The sequence below is a fragment of the Dasypus novemcinctus genome, chromosome 10 (genome assembly GCF_030445035.2).
Source record: "Dasypus novemcinctus isolate mDasNov1 chromosome 10, mDasNov1.1.hap2, whole genome shotgun sequence".
Taxonomy (NCBI): domain Eukaryota; kingdom Metazoa; phylum Chordata; class Mammalia; order Cingulata; family Dasypodidae; genus Dasypus; species Dasypus novemcinctus.
This window is the reverse complement of record NC_080682.1, coordinates 16,333,925-16,350,828: the sequence shown is the minus strand read 5'-3', so window position 1 is coordinate 16,350,828 and position 16,904 is coordinate 16,333,925. Positions and strand designations below refer to the sequence as shown.

General features: G+C 38.6%; 1 protein-coding gene and 1 long non-coding RNA gene across 4 annotated transcripts in view; one reads left to right on the top strand and one right to left on the bottom strand.

Annotated features, from left to right (window-relative positions):
• Positions 1–16,904, bottom strand: part of LOC101421690 (uncharacterized) — a 59,264-nt gene that overhangs the window by 13,901 nt on the left and 28,459 nt on the right. The gene's annotated exons all lie outside the window — the stretch shown is intronic.
• LOC101427298 (olfactory receptor 10V1-like) lies at positions 12,619–13,659 on the top strand. Its single transcript, XM_012519444.4, has one exon. It carries the CDS (start codon positions 12,706–12,708, stop codon positions 13,657–13,659), a length of 954 nt encoding a protein of 317 aa, XP_012374898.3. The 5' UTR covers positions 12,619–12,705.

The following is a 16,904-nucleotide window of genomic DNA, read 5'->3' as shown; positions in this document are numbered from 1 at the left end:
AGGAAGGATAACAAAAGTTGTAAAAAGATGGACAAAAATGAGATATGACATATGAAAGCCAAAGGATAAAATGGTTAAAATAAATAATATCCTTATAGTAATAACATTAAATGTTAATGGATTAAACTCCCTAATCAAAAGACATAGGCTGACTAAATGGATAAGAAAACCTGACCCATCCATATGCAGACAGCCATCCATATGCAGATCCTTAGTCCCAAGGACACAAATAAACTGAAAGTGAAAGGTTGGAAAAATGTATTTCACACAAAGAGTAACCAAAAGAGAGTAGGAGCAGCTCTGCTGGTATCAGACAAAACAGACTTTAAATATAAGAAAGTGTATTTATTTAGATTGCAGGGCTCAATGCAATTAGATGTAGTATGAACTCTTAAGTTTGTTTGGTCGCACAGGACTTAAGTTTCTTGATATAGTTAGGCCCAGAAAACACTTTTGTGCTAGTTTATGTAAAACAGTAAAAGAAAAAAAAAGTACATATAAGAAAGTGATGAGAGATGCAGAAGGACATTATATATTAATAAAAGTGAAAATCCACCAGGAAGGAGTCACAGTCATACATATACATGCACTAAACCAAGGCACCCCAAAACACATGAGGCAATTTCTGGCAAAACTGACAGGAGAAACAGACATCTCTCAATAATAGTTGGAGACTTCAACATGCAACTCACATCAATAGATAGAAAAACTAGACAGAAGAGCAACAAGGAAACAACACTTGAAAAATATGATAAATTAGCTGGACCTGACAGACATATACAGAACACTGCATCATAAATCAGCAGGCTATACATTCTTCTCAAGAGCTCATGGATCTTTCTCCAGGATAGACCACATGTTGGGCTATAACAGAGTTCTCAATAAATTTAAGAAGATTGAAATTATACAAAGTACCTTCTCTGATCATAAAGGAATGAAGCTGGAAATCAATAGTAAGTGGGAAAGGGGAAAACTTGCAAATATATGGTGGCTAACAACACACTCTTAAACAATCAGTGGTCAAAGAAGAAATTGCAAGACAAATTAGTAGATATCTTGAGACAAATGAAAACGAGAACACAGCATATCCAAACATATGGGATACAGTGAAGGCAGTGTTGAGAGGGAAATCATAGACCTAAATATCTATATTTAAAAAGAAGAAAGAGCTAAAATCAAAGAACAAACTGAAAAACTGGAGAAACTAGAAAAAGAACAGCAAACCAATCAAAAGCAAGCAAAAGAAAGAAATAACAAAGATTAGAACAGAAATAAATGAAGTTGAGTACAACAACAACAAACAATAGAGAAAATCAACAACCAAAAGTTGTTTCTTTGAGAAAATCAATAATCAACAAATCCTTAGTAAGACTAACAGAGAAAAAAAGATGATGTAAATAAATAAAATCAGAAATGAAAAATGGGAGACATTATGAATGGCCTCATAGAAATCTTAAGAGGATATTATGAGAAACTCTATGCTGAAAATTTGACAACATAGATGAAATGGACAAACTCCATTGACTCTACAAGAAATAAGGGAACTCAACAAACCAATCACAAGCAATGAGATTGAATCAGTCATCAAAAATCTTTCAACAACAACAACAAAAATAAACAAAACACACACACACAAAAAGAAAATCTTCCAACAAAGAAAAGACCAAGACCAGATGGCTTCACAGATGAATTCTACCAAAAATTTCGAGAAAAATACCAATCCTGTTTAAACTCTTCCAAAAATTGGAAAGGAGGAAAAATTATCCAACACATTTAATGAAGCCAACATCACCTTAATACCACAGTCAGATAAAGAAAACACAAGAGGAGAAAATTACAGACCAATCTCTCTAATAAACATAGATGCAAACATTTTCAACAAAATACTTACAAATAGAATCCAACAGCACATAAAAACAATTATACATTACAATCAAGTGTGTTTTATTCCTGGTATGTAGGCGAGGTTCAACATAAGACAATCAATTAACTAATATAACACGCTAACAAATTGAAGGGGAAAAAACCCACATGGTCATCTTGATTGATGCAGAAAAGGCATTTGACAAAATCCACATCATTCCTTGATAAAAAATACTAAAAAAAATAGGTATGGAAGGAAAGTTCCTGAACACAATAAAGGACATATATGAAAATCCCACAGCCAACATTGTATTCAATGAGTTGAGGCTGAAAGCTTTTCCTCTAAGATCAGGAACAAGACAAGGGTGCCCACTGTCACCATTATTATTTAACATTGTGTTAGTAGTTCTAGCTAGAGCAATTAGACAAGAAAAAAGAAATAAAATGCACTCAAATAGGAAAGGAAGAGGTAAAATTTTCACTATTCACTGATAATATGATCTTATACCTAGCAATTCCTGAAAAATCAACAACAAAGCTACTAGAACTAATAGATAAGTTCAGAAAAGTGGTAGAAGATAAGATTAATATGCAAAATCAGTAGCGTTTCTATATACTACTAATGAGTCATCTGAAGAGGAAGTCAGAAAAAAAATTCCATTTACAATAGTGACTAAAAGAATAAAATAGTTAAGGATAAACTTAACCAAGACACAAAGGACCTTTATCCACAAAATTACAAAATGATGCTAAAAGAAATGAAAGAAGACCTAAGTAAATAGAAGACATTTCAGTGTATAAGGATTGGAAGAGTAAATATTGTTAAGATGTCATTTCTTTCTAAATGGTTTACAGATTCAATGCAAGTCCAATAAAAATTCCAACTTTATTTTGGAATTAAAATTCCAAATTTATTTCTTGATAATAAAAGTCAATTTTAAATTTATTTGTAAGGGTAAGGGGCTCTGAATATCCAAAACTGTCCTTAAAAAGAAGAATGAAGGGAAATGGCTGTGGCTCAAGCAATTGAGCTCCTATTTACCATGTGGAGGACTCAGGCCTGATCCCCGGGACCTCCTGGTAAAAAAAAGAAAAAAGCCATTTCAGACTGGTGCAGAGAGGCACAAGGTCCCTGTGTAGTGTGGATAGGAGCAAAGCCCCCTGCAGCGATACAATGTACCAAAAAGACAGTGACACAACCAGATTCTAAAAAAAAAAGAATGAAGTTGGAGGACTCTCACTTCCTGACTTTAAAGCATATAACTTAGCTACAGTAGTAAAAACAGCATGGTATTGGCATAAAGATAGACATATTGATCAATGGAACCAAATTGAGAATTCAGCACAGACCCTTACATACACAGTCAAGTGATTTTTGACAAACTATGAAACCCACCCAGCTGGGTCAGAACAGTCTATTCACTACCATTCAAATGGTGGTGGGTGGACTGGATATCCACAGCTAACAGAAAGAAAGAGGACCTCTATCTTACACCTTGTATAAAAATTAACTCAAAATGGATCATGGGCCTAAATATAAAAGCTAGAACCAGAAGACTCCTAGAAGAAAATGTAGGGAAATAAGTTCAAGATCTTGTGGTAGGTGGTGGTTTCTTAAACATTACAACTAAAGCATGAACAATGAACAATGAAAGGAAATGACAGATAAGTGGGGCCTTCTCAAAATTAAACACTTTCGTGCTTCAAACAACTTTGTTAAGAAGGTAAAAAGCAGCCTACTCATTGGGAGAACATTTTTCAAAACCACATATCTGATAAGGGTTTGATCTCCTTGTTATATAAAGAGGTCACACAACTCAATGATAAAATAAGCAATTCAGTTAAAAAGTGGGCAAAAGACTTGAAGAAATAAAAATGGCCCAAAAGCACATGAAAAAATCCTCAACATCACTAACTATTAGGGAAATGCAAATCAAAACTACAATGAGACATCATTTCATGCCTTACAGAATGGTTGTTATTTAAAAAACACACACAGAAAACTACAGGTGCTGGAGAGGGTGTGGAGAAATAGGAACACTCCTTCACTTTTGGAAGGACTGTAAAATGGTGCAGCCCCTGTGGAAGACAGTTTGACTGTTCCTTAGGAAGCTAAATGTGGAACTGCCATATGATCTGGCAATCCCACTGCTAGGAATACATTCAGAAAAACTGAAAGCAAGGATGCAAACTGACATTTGCACACCAGTGTTCATTGTGGCATTATTCACATTTGCTAAAAGATGGAAACAACCCAAGGGTCTATCAACCAAGAATGGTTAAACAAAATGTGGTATATATACACAATGGAATTCTATTCAGCTATAAGAGGAAATGAACTTGGGATGCATAAGATAACATGGATGACCCTTGAGGACATTATGTTGAGTGAAATTAGCCAGACACAAAAGGACAAATATTGTAATTGTATGGTCTCAGTATGAACTAAATATGATGAGTAAACTCATGGAGTTAAACTATAGAATATCAGTTACTAGGAGAAAGAATGTAGGTTGAAAAGGGGAGCTGATCCTGAACGTATGTTGAATGTTTAATAAGGGGAATTTTAAATGTGGGGAAATGGATAGAATTGATGGTAACACATTTTAGTATGTATAGTCAACACTGCTAATTTATAAATGTGATTGTGACTGAAAAGGATAGTCTATGGAAGTTCCTGTCAATTGAAAGAAAGCTAGAGGATAATCTAGGGACTGTATAACAGTGCTTTGGGTGGTTAAAGATAATTGTGGTTAATAGTACAAATACAAGAACGTTCCTCTATTAGGAATATGGAGAGGGAAGTTGATGTAGCTTGATGTAGCTTGAGTAGCTGAGCACCCGCCTCCTACATGGGAGGTCCTGTGTTCAGTTTCTGGTGCCTCCTAAAGAAGACAAACAAACAGTGAGCAGACAATGAGCAGACATCAAGCAAAAACAATGATCAGACAATGATTAAGCAACAACCAACAGACAATGAGCAAAAACAGTGAACAAGACAATGAACAATGAGCAGACAATGAGAAAAAAAAAAACACAAGCAGGGAGTGGATGTGGCTCAAGCAGTTGAGTGCCTGTCTCCCCCATGGGAGGTCCCAGGTTCAGTTCCTGGTGCCTCTTAAAGTAAAAACAGACAATGAGAAAAAAAAAAGGAGATACATGGAAAAGTACAACTAATTTAACACAGTCTATAGCTAACAGTAATATTATAATATGGTAACAACAATGTAGAAGGTACTATATCATTGCGAAGGGTCAATGATGGGGTGATATAAGAGGGTATGGGATTTCTCCTTTTGGTTTAATGAAAATGTTCTGAAATGAACTGGGCTGATGACAGCACAAACCCATGGTGAAACTGAGAGCCACTGAGTGTCCACATTGCATGGATTGAACAAAGCAGGGGACCAAATAACATAGTGAATGCTGAAGTGAATGATGGGCTATGGTTAACAATATAAATATGAGAATGTTCTTTCATGAACTATAACAAAGATAAAATATTAATACATGGTATTAATAATCAGATGGTTTGTGGAAAAAACTCACCAAATATAAGCTATAGACTATTGATAGCAGTAATAGTATGATGATGTTCTTTCATCATTTGTAACAAATATTTCACAATAATGTAAAGTTTGGTGATGGTGTAATGTATGTGAATCCTGTACGATATGCATGATTGTTTTGTTAACTCACAACTACTCAAATTTTAAAAAAGGGATACCAGTCATATTGGATATGGGCCTACTTTAATCCAGTCTGGTCTTTGCTTAACTAATAATATCTTCAAAGATCCTGTTTACAAATAGGATAAATTCAGGAGACTGTGGATTAGGATATAAATCTATCATTTGGTTTACACAATTCAATCTGTAACAGTGTGTATGCCAACTTCTAATAGCAAAATATATCAGAACTGTGCTATTGAAAAAGATTTATTATAATAAATTTGTTGTCTCTCTCCTTTCTACATACACACACACACAACCTGTTGGCTACAGATATTTGAATTGCAAGTTTTAAGTGATTTATGAATGATCATTTAAAAGGTTTTTCTGTATCTCTTTAAAAATGAAATAGAAAAAAATGTTATAGAACAATAAACATTGTTATATTACAAAAATGTGAATTGAATTAGAGTAAATTAAATGTTAAATAAGAATATTGGTAACTCAGATAAAATAATCATGAAAGAAATAATTAAGATTGTTCTTGGATAACTAATTTTGGGTAAATTTTGTTTTTCTACATTGTATATCAGCTCTGATTTCGATCAACAGCAGCAGCTTTTATGGAACACTTCATTTATAGAAACTTTGTAAGGTCTTGAACTGTATTTGGTGAGTGAATAAATAAAGGAATGCTCAACAGTATAATATACTACAATCAATGAATATTGGGAATCTAGTAGGTGTTTAGCACTATAGTATGTGATGCGATACCAAGTTGAGGAGTGTGCAAAGTAATATAGCAATCACAACATCAAATGATAAGTGTTATAATCAAAGTAGACACAACATCATGAAGCAGGGGCAAGGGATGATTCTGCTGGTTGGAGGAGGGTAGGAGAAGTTGTATTTATCAGAATAGGCTTAATTTAGCAGGTGAACTGTAACTAAAGTTTGAAGGATTCCTAGAATTTGATTAGGTTGCATGAATTAACTTCTATTTGGCTTCATTAAAACTGTCTATCTTTTCAAACTACCTCAACACTGAGAATCCAAATTTAAGCAGTACCTAAAATAGAGAAAAGTCTTCTAACAATTAAACCTATTCAGAATATCACATCTCCAAATAATTCCTGTTTGTATTCAATTATTGACCTATTGGGGATGGTCAAGTTGAAAGCTAGGTTAGCCTCTTGGGGCTGTATTGAATCAAAACATGCAGGGAATTCCCTAGAAATGAGATTACAAGGAACGAGAGTTGAGAGGAAACTTAGAATTCCTTCTCTACAAGTCCCAAAGTCCCATAATCTTCCCTTAAGAAGCAGTAGCACAGAAAGAGTAACAAGTATTTAGATGTGTGCTTCCCTCAGTGATGGGTGGTTTCTCCAAGATTAAGCCTCCTATGAAAAGAGGCTTCCACCTTGCATTTCATTCATACTCGGGGAAGGATGTGGTTGCTGTCTTCTCTAGGCAGAAGGTAAGGATGGTAGAGGAAAGACTAGGCTGATTGAGCTGCTCATGGTCTAGACCAGTAGGAATGGACCAATGGATTCTACTGAACTTGAGACATCCTAACCACCAGAACAGCTTAGTGGTGTGGATTACAAATGAATTGGAACATTAATTTAACATCCTGGAGCTAAGGAATTGACACTATTTATACCAACAATAGTAGCCATGCAAGTCTTTAAAACAGCCACTCTCAGCTTTCAAACTGCTGAGGATAAGAGAATAAAGGCAAGTCTGTGTCTCTCTAGAAATATAACCAATTTCCTAGGTTGCCTGAGAATAGGGATACAAGCTGTATACACTACCTTGCAGGAAGAATATGTGGCTTGCTGTGTAATCTTAGTTCTGAGTTACACATCCACTTCCTAATAGTCAGTAGCTACTCAATAAATACTTGTCAACAAATGAATCATGAACAGCTCTATTAACTTCAGCCTGTGAGGAAGAAAGGTAAAGGATGAGTAAAGGTCTTTGTTGAAAGGAGGGGCTCACTCTGCTGTGTAGACCAAGTTCTTGTAGGCAGTATTTGTACTACAAAAAATACATATCCAAAAAGGTGAAAAATTACTGGAGCCATGTTGCTATATTTCATGGGTAAAGGAGACCCAGAGTTTACCAATCTGACCTTCAAGTACCAAGGGATTGAGTAGAAATAAAGAGAGAAGAAACAACAGTGAAAGAAAACATCTGGTAACAACTAAATCTTATGGTAGTATTACTTTTATCCCTGAGGAGAAGGAAGCTTGTGACTGGAAAGTGGCGCTATTTCTCATTCACTCATCAATGCCTCGGATGAAGACACAAAAGGCAAGAATAATTTTCCTTTTATAAAATATTTATTATGCCTTGAATTCTCCTAAAATATAGACCTGAAAATAAAACACTAGCTATTATGAAATTTTTTTTAAAAAGCTTTGGATAAAAGTAAAAAAGATAAATAGAAAAAGGTTTGTAGGTCTGAGGAATACAATGGCATTTGAATACAAAACTTTGTTTTGGGCTTCCTAGAAAATAAGCTAAAAGGGAATTACAGTGAATTATGTAGCTGTCATTGTCCAGAAGAATGATGTATAATGTGCTCATTATTAGAAATGTGTGTGTCTGGCAAGGGAGAGGGCATTGAGAGGTCACCTGAAGTTTTACCTAAGGAATGTTGAACATCCATTATATAAATAACATGATTGTTTATTGCATTGACATTTACTATAGTCTTTAAGTGTTCCAGAGATATTCCACAGTCATTTCTTAGTTTGAAACTTATTTGAAAACTGAAATTTAATGATATAAATAAAATCTGGTGGAATGCTGAGGGTTTGAGTCACATTTCTGGAGCTGTGGCCCAACACACAGACATAGCTCTGGGAAACATGCTCATTAAATATGAGGATGACAGTGGGGAGAAATTGGTTATTTGTTGGAACAAATAATTGGAATTCTCAATAAGATCTCAGTGGACTGGAATGATGAACTAAATCTAAAGGGTTTCCTTAAGTAGGGGTGAGAGAAAGCAAGAAGGGGAGGAAGGAAAGAAAAAAGGAATGAAGTATGGACAGAAGGGTGAGCAAGTACATGACAGCAAGCTCAGACCAAGTCAAGATTGTGATATGTCTGAAAATGAACAAACAAAAGCATAAATGAATACCTAGATTTATCACAATCTTAGACTGCATCATTGGCAAGAGCACAGGTTTTATGGCTTATCCATCTGCCTATCCTAGCCTCGACAATTACTGATTGTACAACTGGGGTGTATTACGTAACTTCAGTGTCCTTGACTCTAAGATGGGCATTTTAAATATGAATGCCATTTTTATAACTTAAAAAACAAACATGTTCTTTACAGAAAATTTGAAAAATAGAGAAAAGCATGAAGAAAATAAAAACCACCCATTTCTCTCAGACACTCAAAAGAGTTTGCTTCCATTTTAACTTGGTAACATAGCTAATGTCATGCTATGCACACCATTTTGCATCTTTTCTTTTTTCATTTAAATAAGCACCTTCTCGTTTCATTGAATATCTTAATTACATCAATTTTAATGATGATATCATAGTTCAACATATGAATATACCTCAAATTATTGGAATGGTTGTTCCCATTTTATTTTAAATCAAATAATAAAGCACACATCTTTATGGCCTTAGTTCTGTGTTCCAAACTATTTTCTTAGGATACATTCCTTGATCCAGAATTACTAGTGGAATGGCCTTGAGTTCTTAAAGCTCTCACCTAAAGTTACTGATTTTATTTCCAGAGACGGCATGCCTTTTTAATATTAGAGGACTGAAATGCAGATTATCATTTCTATTTTAAGAGCACTGAATGTCTGTTACTAGCACTGATAGAGCCTCTATAAAGTGCCAATGCTTATATCAATACATAATTGTGGAGTGCAGAGTCCTGCTCTAGGTCCTGGGCATTAGTGAAGAACAGAAGTCAATCAGTACCTGCCCTCATGGACCTTAGAGTCCATGGATAGGATGGATATAAACGAATGACACAGAAATAAATGCATTGTTAAAATTGTGATAAGTTGCCTGGTTATAGACAACCTTGTGTCTGACTTTCCCCCTTCGTTTTTAATTCATGGAGATCAAATGGTTGGTAGAGGGTGGGCTGGGCTTTTCACAAACCCTGCACAGAGAGGAAGGTAGGCAGGTGTGTTGTTCCTGATGCTCCTCCCAGAAAGGAAATCAAACTTTCAAGAAAAAATACTGTCTTAGAAACTTCCAGATGGAAATTTGCCTGCCATGATGCCAGGCAAATACTTCAACCCTCCTGTTCCACATCACACTGTGCCAAAAACCAAAGGGACTCTCATGAAAAAGCAGAGGCAGAATTATTTAGGGAAGGAAAGAAAAACAACTTCAGAACATGCAAGGAGTAATTCCTTAAAAGACAGCCTTGGCAGAGACTAAAAAACAACACAAGTACTTAAAGGAAAAACTGAAAAATCAGCAAGAATAGTCAGTTTGTATTATTCTGTTTATAAAGGAAAACACAGTTTTCTTACCTGATTATCATATTCACAAAGGCTATGATATATTTTCACATATCAGTATAGCAAAAATAAGCCATAGCATGGTCTTTTGGGGGCCCCAAACCAGTCAGGGTCATCCTGTTTGTTCTCGTTTATCTCAGCATGCAAACTGCAAAGTTTGTCACCCCTCCTTGCTTACTGTGGCATGTGAAGTGCTCAGTCATTGGAAATAGGTTCCTGCTTCTACAGGGGATAGGGTATGCTATTTATAGCTGGGTATGTAGTTTTGGATAATATAGAAACTTGGGGGGAGCAGATGTGGCTCAAGTAGTTGAGTGCCTCCTTACCACATGGGAGGTCCTGGATTTGGTTCCCAGTGCCTCCCCAAAACAAAACAACAGCAAAAAAGAACAAGCAAAACAAATGAAAAACCAAGTTAGGGGAGCCAATGTGGCTCAGTGGTTGAGCGCCAGCTTCTCACATATGTGGACCTGGTTTCAATCCCCAGTTCCAGTAGTTCAGAAGAAAATAAACAAGAAACTTGACCTAAACTTCTTTGTACTGACCATAGATAAAGAGATTCTAAAACAAATTAAAATGTAAGATTTTTCCCCTTTATGTACCATGCAAACCATCATTTATTAAAACCTTCATTATGTCAGTCACTGTAGACAGGACTCAGAATTTAATGTCAGGACTATTTAATGTCAAGATGAGGGCATGATTAAGGGAACCTGTGAGAGATGATGAGACACTCAAGAGCTAATAATGCTGGGAAGCTGTTTCTACTCTTGGGACTGAGAGGACCATGTGAGGGAACAGTGTTCCTGGAGCCAGGCAAGAACTGCAACCATGGGAGACAGGCCCCCTAATCAGAGCTGTGGTCATGGAACCATGACAGGGGAGAAGGAAAGAGGAGGATATGTTGTATGGGGGTGGTGTGATAAATAGCCTACCTCTCTTTAAGGCAGTTTTCCATTCTCCTGCCTGTGTCTCTCATTGAGCAAACCCACCCAGAAGCCAGGGGAGGAGGGAGCCAGGCTGATGCAGTCCTTGGAGTTCAGCTTCCCAGTGGGCAGATCAGAGGATCTAGGGGACAGATGGAGAATAATCAGCAAAACCTCCCATTGAGAATCACTGAGAGGAAGAACCATGTCTGAAAGTGATGGACATGGCATGCCTAGAGTGTTAGAAAGGGAACTGGGATAGAATAATACCACAGAGGCCATAGGTGAGGACTTTTAATGAAAACAAAGCAGCCAACAGCCTCAGATGTAACAGAGATGAAGTCAAAAGGATCCACTAGGTTCAACAATTTGGAAGTCATTGGTGACCGTGAGTATATAGCAGTCTCAGGGAGTACAGGAAACTAGACTGCCTGTGTTAAAGAAAGAATAGGAATGGTTGTAATGGATGGGAGACAAATCGGGAGGCTTCAGAGGATGACATAAACTTGGGGAAAGTTGTTTTTTACCGTGAGAGATAACACTGCTCTAGAGGAGGAGAAATTGGAAAGGGAATAATTGGTGGAGGAAGATCCCACAGGTAGCAGGAGGGGCTGAAGACAAAAGCAATTAGACTTGCAGAGGAGATGGGATACTTCTCTGGAGGCATATGGAAGGCATTAAAGATATGTGGTTTGTTAGAGAATGTTATAGATCCAGAGCTAGTGAGAAAGATGATGTTACCTCTAGGTGGATTCAGATATAATTAAAAAAAAAAAAAGAAATCAGAGGCCAGATCATTAGCTGTGAGTGTGGGAGTAGGTAGCTGAGGGGAGAATTTAAGGAGTGAGGGAAATTTGCAATAGTCTTGGGGAATAAAAAGAGAAGCTGATTAGGGCCTCAGGGGATTAGGGGCAGTGTTAGGGTTTATGGTGCCATGCTAACTCTGTTGTGGAGCAGTCAGCAGAGTTTTGTGAAACATTTTTAGCCTTGTTCAGCTAGAAAGAGAGATGGTAGATATTACAGAAAGTAACAGGATTGATAAAAGGACAAGGAGTCAAGCTTTGTGACAATATTAGCAAAAGATGAATTGAAGAGATGGACAATAGATTTTGGTCAGATGGGGTAGGGATTAAAGCCTGAAGGATATTTAGCCCAAAGGATGTTTATTCAAGGGGAACTGGAGGCCTCAAGATGGTCCTGAAGACATGGAAAAAGAATTTAGTATTGGTTTTTGCTAACATTTATGGAGAACTTGCGTGGGGCCAAACAAATTTACTTCTAACAACAATCTTAGGAGTTGCATCCTATTGTTATCCTGATTTTATAGATGAAGAAATTGAGGCAGAAAGTTTCTAGCTGTTTTCCTGTGGCCCTACTGCTGGTAATTAGCAGGTCAGGGATTGGAACTGGAACGGTTTAACTCCAGATGCTGTGCAACCATGCAAGGGTTCAAGATTGAGAGTACAGGAGTAGAGGGGTTTGTCATCTGGAAATGGGATAATGAGGTTTAATATTTTAGTGGTGAACTATTTCTGGGTTACACAACCACAAATTTCTTGCAGGAAGCGAGTTGCTAAATTTAGCCTGGGGATAAAGATAGTTGGAGTTGAGGAGGTCAAGGCAGTGTGAGTCCAGAGCTGGGTGGGTCGTTCATCAGCCAGTGCCTGCGTCCTGACATTTATCTGTCTTCACGGGTAGCACTTCTGCCATTAGCAGACCTGATGCATTGAATACATGGAGGAATCCAACCTAACTGGGATGACTATCTTCCACTTCCACCCTTTCTCCAAACTCCCTGAGGTGCAGATGCTGATTTTTGTGGCCTTCTTGATTATGTACCTGGTCAGCATCTGTGGCAATGTCTCCATTTCCCTTATCATCTGCATCAACCGTTCTCTCCACACCCCCATGTACTTCTTCCTTGCTAATTTAGCAGCTCTCGAGATCTGTTATTCCTCCACCATTGCCCCTCTGACATTGGCCAGCCTCCTGTCCATGGAAAGAGCCCTCATCTCCCTGCCTGGCTGTGGCACCCAGATGTTCTTCTTCATCTTCTTGGGCAGCACTGACTGCATTCTGCTGGCCATCATGGCCTATGATCGGTATGTGGCCATCTGTCACCCTCTGCATTACACCCTCATCATGAGCTGGCAGTTGTGTGTCCAACTGGCCCTGGGGTCTCTGGTGCTGGGGTTTACTTTGGCCACACCACTGACTGTGCTCATCTTTCGACTCCCCTTCTGCAGCAGCAAAGAAATCAGCCTCTTCTATTGTGATGTCCTTCCTGTCATGAGACTGGCTTGTGCAGATACCCAGGTCCATGAGGTCACTCTGTTTGTGGTCAGCATCACTGTCCTCACCATCCCCTTCCTGCTCATCACCCTCTCGTATGTCTTCATTGTGGCTGCCATCCTGAAGATCCGCTCTGCAGAGGGAAGGCACAAGGCTTTCTCCACCTGCTCCTCCCACCTGACTGTGGTTCTCCTCCAGTACGGATGTGGAAGCCTCATCTACTTGTGCCCCAGCTCCAGCTACTCTCCAGAGAGGGGCCAGGTAGTGTCTGTGGTTTACACATTCATAACCCCAGTGCTGAATCCCCTGATCTACAGCCTGAGGAACAGAGAGCTCAAGGATGCGTTAAAGAGAACAATGAGGTTCCTGCTGCCCAAAACACAATGGATTCACTGAATGTTCATCTACAACAGCGGTTCTTAACCTTTTTTGTTCCACGGACCTTTTTGCCAGTCAGGTGAAAACCACAGAACACTTACTAAGTCCACACTATACTGTGTATTTTTTAATAAATATATCACACCCACACAAACAAGGTCCCCAAGAATAATGTTGTAATTGTTTTTTTTTAAATTTAAATTCAAGCTCACGGACCCCCTTGTTAAGAATCCCTGATCTACAACATTGCTGTGTGGAAATAAATGTGCCCACTATCAGAAAAACAGGGAGATGGTGTGGCCATCATCCCAATGTTCTTGGAGGGTGACGTCTAGAGCTTGGTCGACACCCAGATGCTTGATGAGGGTAGAACCAAGAAAATGGCCATTGGGCAGGCATATGGAAAGGGTGGGTCCCCAATAGGCCCCCAAGGAGGAGAAGAAACCATCATCTGAAGAATGACTCTCATTGGCCCAATGGATAGGGCGTCCGCCTACCACAAGGGAGGTCCGCCGGCCTCCTTGACCAGTGTGGAGCTGGCCCATGCACAGTGCTGATACGCACAAAGAGTGCCGCGCCACACAGAGGTGTCCCTTGTGTAGGGGAGCCCCATGAGCAAGGAGTGCACCCCGAAAGGAGAGCCACCCAGTGAGAAAGAAAGTGCAGCCTGCCCAAGAATGGCGCCGCACACACAGAGAGCTGACACAACAAGATGACGCAACAAAAAGAAACACAGATTCCCAATGCCACAGATAAGGATAGAAGCCGTCACAGAAGAACACACAGCAAATGGACACAGAGAGCAGACAACTGGGGTGGGGGAGGGGAGAGAAATAAATTAAAAAAATAAATCTAAAAAAAAAATCTAATGGATTATGCCTGGCAGGTTTTCTGTTGCAGACCAGTGATTCATGTTCCCCCGCCAAATTCTCCTTATGATAATGCAGTTGTTTATCCTATGTCTGTTCCTCTGTATATTGGAAGCAGATAACTTGTTTTGTAAGTTTCAAAGGTCTACAGCCAGAGGGGAACTTGGCCCCAAGAAAAACTGTATTTCTATAAAGTGATTGTCATGTGATTTTGTACTTAGCAATGTTACCGATTTAGTTTTTTTTTTTGAATATTGTAATGTCTTTTGGGGATTCAGAGGGTGGAGCATGGCGGTTTGAGATTATTTATGAAACCCCAAAAGAGAGATTACAGTTTGTAAACTAATCTATTTCTCTGGATGTGATACCCTTTGAATGCAGTAGATTCATGACAGTAGGGCTTGACTCTGGTTGAGTCTCTGCCCCCTTGGTGGGCTGATATAAACGGACACTCACTCAAGAAGACACAAGGAAGAGAGAGAGAACTTTGTCAGTTTTGATCCTGGAGCCATCTGTCTGATAATTTGCAGCTGAGCAGCTGAGAAAGCCTGGAAAGAAATGAGTCCTATGCCAGACTGATATAGGAAGCCCTGAGAGACGTCCTATGCCAGCCTATAGCTGAAATCAGAAGAAGCTGGGCCCATGGACCCTTAAGAGGAAGAAGGAAGGAAAGACCAGGCAGAGATTGCCCGCCATCTTGCTTCAACATTTGGCAACTGACTTTGGTGAGAAAGCAGCTTTGAGTTGGACTCTTTAGGGCCTTGTAACTATAAGCTTTTACCCCAAATAAATGCCCTTTATAAAAGCCAACAGATTTCTGGTACTTTGTCCACACCCCTTTGGCTAATACAGGGGCTAAGAAGGGATTGGTTTTATACTTTTACTTTTTCCTGGCTATGGTTTTTTGAACAGTCATTTCCCCTTTTCAGCTCAGGTTTCACACTGGTACAATGGGGATTAGAATACTTGGATGACCTAAATTCTGGGGTAGTTACGTCGATCAAATGATACGTTAAGTGAAAATGCTTTGCAATTTTAAAGTGAGTTACAGCAGTGGAAGTGATTATTACTCTCTTGCCATAACATGTAAAGTCTGGGCCCAACCTTGGAACTTATTTCCAGAGACAGTTCTCAGGCTCTTAGGAGGCCCAAACTTTTTACATCTGGGCGGGGTGAAGCCAGGAATAAAATGCCAATCAAATTGAGACATCCCAACCACTCTCCCATGATTTCCATTGGTGTAAATGCTAAGGTAGTGCCTTTTTAATTATTGATCTTTCATCTAAATTCTCTTCTAGGGAAAGGGATGGAGAAATTCATACTGAGGTTTCAAAGTATTGGTAGTTTCTCTTTTCTTATCTTTATAACTGGAACCAATCTGTCACCCTCTCCATCACTGACCTTACATTACTAGACCTCCAAGTTGCTCTCCCCACTCCCATTTTCTTCCGCATTCTCCCTCACTTTCCCCTTTCTTACTTTTTCAATCTCCCTCTTCCATTTCTGTTTTTATTTCTCATACACACACACATCTGATAGCCTTTCTTTTTAGCTATCCCTTGCTAAGTAAACATAACATGGAAAATGTTTTGTTAACCGAACCTCTTTATGTACGAAAGAAGTGATTCAAATCTGAACTCAGGTAGAACAAAGCTAATTTTGTCAAGAAAAATACTGATTGAACACCCCCAGTGGAGAGGTGAAAGAACTCACATTAGCCTGGGTGCATGGTCTCAGAAGGATGATAAGCATTTTCATGATGATCATTTGTTTCAGGGTACTGGTATCAGAACAGAGGTGGTTAACTGCCTTTTTGTAGGATAGGGGAAGCTGATTCTTTCTTCTATCCAGTGATTATTTGGTGATTTATTCACTCAACAACAATTTACCGAACTTTTCTATGTGCTATGCACCCACTTGTGGTGGGTGGAATAGAAAATGGAAAGGTAGGAGGCAGCCCCTGCCTTGAAGGAAGCCTAGTGGGATTTAAGAACATAAACTGCAACTACACCAAGGGCAAAGTGACAATGCTATGAGATTTCAGAAGGAGAGCAGTGCAGGGAATCAAGGCAAGTTTGAAAGGGAAGGTGGCATTCTAGCTGTACATTGACATGTCTCTAGGTCACTGGAGAGGAGAGAGGAACAAGAAGGGTATTGCTGAAGGAGGTACAAACTGTAATGGCACAGGACTAGGGAATCATCTCTCAATGTCTCCATTTCCTTACTTGCAAAAGCATGAAAATCATTATATAAAATTTTTTCTTTTCTGAAAGAGTATCACAGGCCCAGAAGGCAAAAACAAAAAAATAAAAAAACAAACAAACAAAAAACACTTCACCAGAATTCATATGATAGGGAAATAAAATTTTACTTTCTTCCTTTGAAAGACAAGGA

Bases quoted from the DNA above. Each gene is read 5' to 3' on its own strand.
- LOC101427298 (XM_012519444.4), top strand. From the start codon at position 12,706: ATGGAGGAATCCAACCTAACTGGGATGACTATCTTCCACTTCCACCCT.